The 1,612-nt window shown below is 35.8% G+C and overlaps 1 protein-coding gene across 1 annotated transcript; it reads right to left on the bottom strand.

The window, feature by feature from the left end:
• Positions 1-200: 200 nt before the first annotated feature.
• On the bottom strand, positions 201-1,612 carry LOC148129061 (vomeronasal type-2 receptor 26-like). Its single transcript, XM_087947701.1, has 2 exons — positions 1,552-1,612; positions 201-1,099 (listed from the first exon to the last, which is right to left on the bottom strand). Exon 2 carries the CDS (start codon positions 1,095-1,097, stop codon positions 201-203), a length of 897 nt encoding a protein of 298 aa, XP_087803827.1. The 5' UTR covers positions 1,098-1,099; positions 1,552-1,612.

Below are 1,612 nucleotides of genomic sequence, written 5' to 3'. Positions count from 1 at the left end.
CATAAATAAGGAATCAATTAATACCAAAATATTGGGCAGCTAAAGAGGCATGTTTATTTTTTTTTTAATTTGTTCATTTTGTTAGGCCATCTCTATAAATCTGCATTTATTTATTATTTTTTCACATCACAGCAATCCACTCTTAAAGTATTACTTATTTTGAACTCATTTACTATGCTATATGCTTTTAAACAAAAAATCTATTGCTTTCTTCTTAAGATCTGTTTCCTGTTTAGGTCAGGTCGCAACAAAATAATGTAGCATTTGGGGAAAAAGAGACAACCCAGTAATCCAGCACTTGAAGATAAGATGCAGAAGATTTCCACGGCTACTATATATTTTCCTTGGGCACTCAAGTAAGTGGGGACAAAGGTGAACCAAACACTACAAAATACCAGCATGCTGAATGTTATAAGTTTGGTTTCATTAAAACTATTTGGCAACTTGCGGGCAAAAAAAGCCACGGTGAAGCTGACTATTGCCAGGAAACCCATGTAACTCAAGATACAATAAAACATGACTGGTGATGATTCATTACACTTCAAAACAATTACTTCAGGTACTGAATTCTTGTCCATATCTGGAAAAGGAGGAGAAGTTGCCATCCATACCAGAGAGATGCTTACTTGAAGAAAAGAGCAAGAAAGAACAATAGAGCAAGCCAGGCTGTTCCCTACACATTTTTTGAGCCTGGATCCTGGTTGGGTTGCCATGAAAATGAGAACCACAGTAATAGTTTTTGCTAGCACACAAGAAACAGCGAATGTGAAGATGATGCCAAAAGCTATTTGCTGGAAAATGCACGTTGCCTTCTTCGGTTGGCCAATGAAGAGAAATGCACAAAGGAAGCACAGCACAAGTGAAATAAGTAGTACGTAGGTAAGGCCACGGTTGTTGGCTTTCACTATGGGAGTATTGTGGTACTTCAGAAATATTCCTAGTATCATAACTGTTGCCAATGAAAATGAAAGAGCACTGGTGCCTAAACTGATACCCAAAGGTTCTTCATAAGACAAGAAGCTTATAATTTTGGGAATACAGGTATTCTGATACTTATTAGCATAATAATCATCAGCGCATTTAACACAGTCAGCCATGTCTACAAAAGAAAGATTTTTAAATCAATTTTTATTATATTCACTGCAGGAAGTTGAAGGAGGCATTGATATAAAGTTTGCTTTGATATTTGAAATCTCAAAGATGGTTGGAGTAAATTGGCACACTAGCATTTTTTGAAGAATTCATTTTTAGAGAGTGCAATAAATTGAAAATATTACAGTAAATGGTCATGGGAGCAGACAACTAAATATTAAGTGACATTAGAACAGAACAGCAAGATAGATATCTCTTCCTGCCCTCATTTTTATTTTTATTTTCTTGACACAATACAAATATATCATAAAGCACAAATCTGATACAGAAGTGGTAAGCAGTGAAGAGCATGGTTAGATACATGAACACAGCAGGGGTTGATTGACCTAGCTGTATATCTTCCATGAATGTTTCTTTTGAAAATAACTCTATGTTATAGTTGCACATGCTAATGCTCACCTTTGTGGTGAGATATCGATCCTTTGGGGCACGTAATGCAATCATAGCAACAGAAAGGTTT

The sequence above is a fragment of the Notechis scutatus genome, chromosome Z (genome assembly GCF_049901735.1).
Source record: "Notechis scutatus isolate UNSWTSFEM ecotype Mainland chromosome Z, rNotScu1.2, whole genome shotgun sequence".
NCBI lineage: Eukaryota > Metazoa > Chordata > Lepidosauria > Squamata > Elapidae > Notechis > Notechis scutatus.
This window is presented reverse-complemented; position numbering and strand designations above follow the sequence as displayed.

What these genes read in the sequence shown, in the direction of transcription:
- LOC148129061 (XM_087947701.1), bottom strand. Translation starts at nt 1,097, where the DNA reads ATGGCTGACTGTGTTAAATGCGCTGATGATTATTATGCTAATAAGTAT.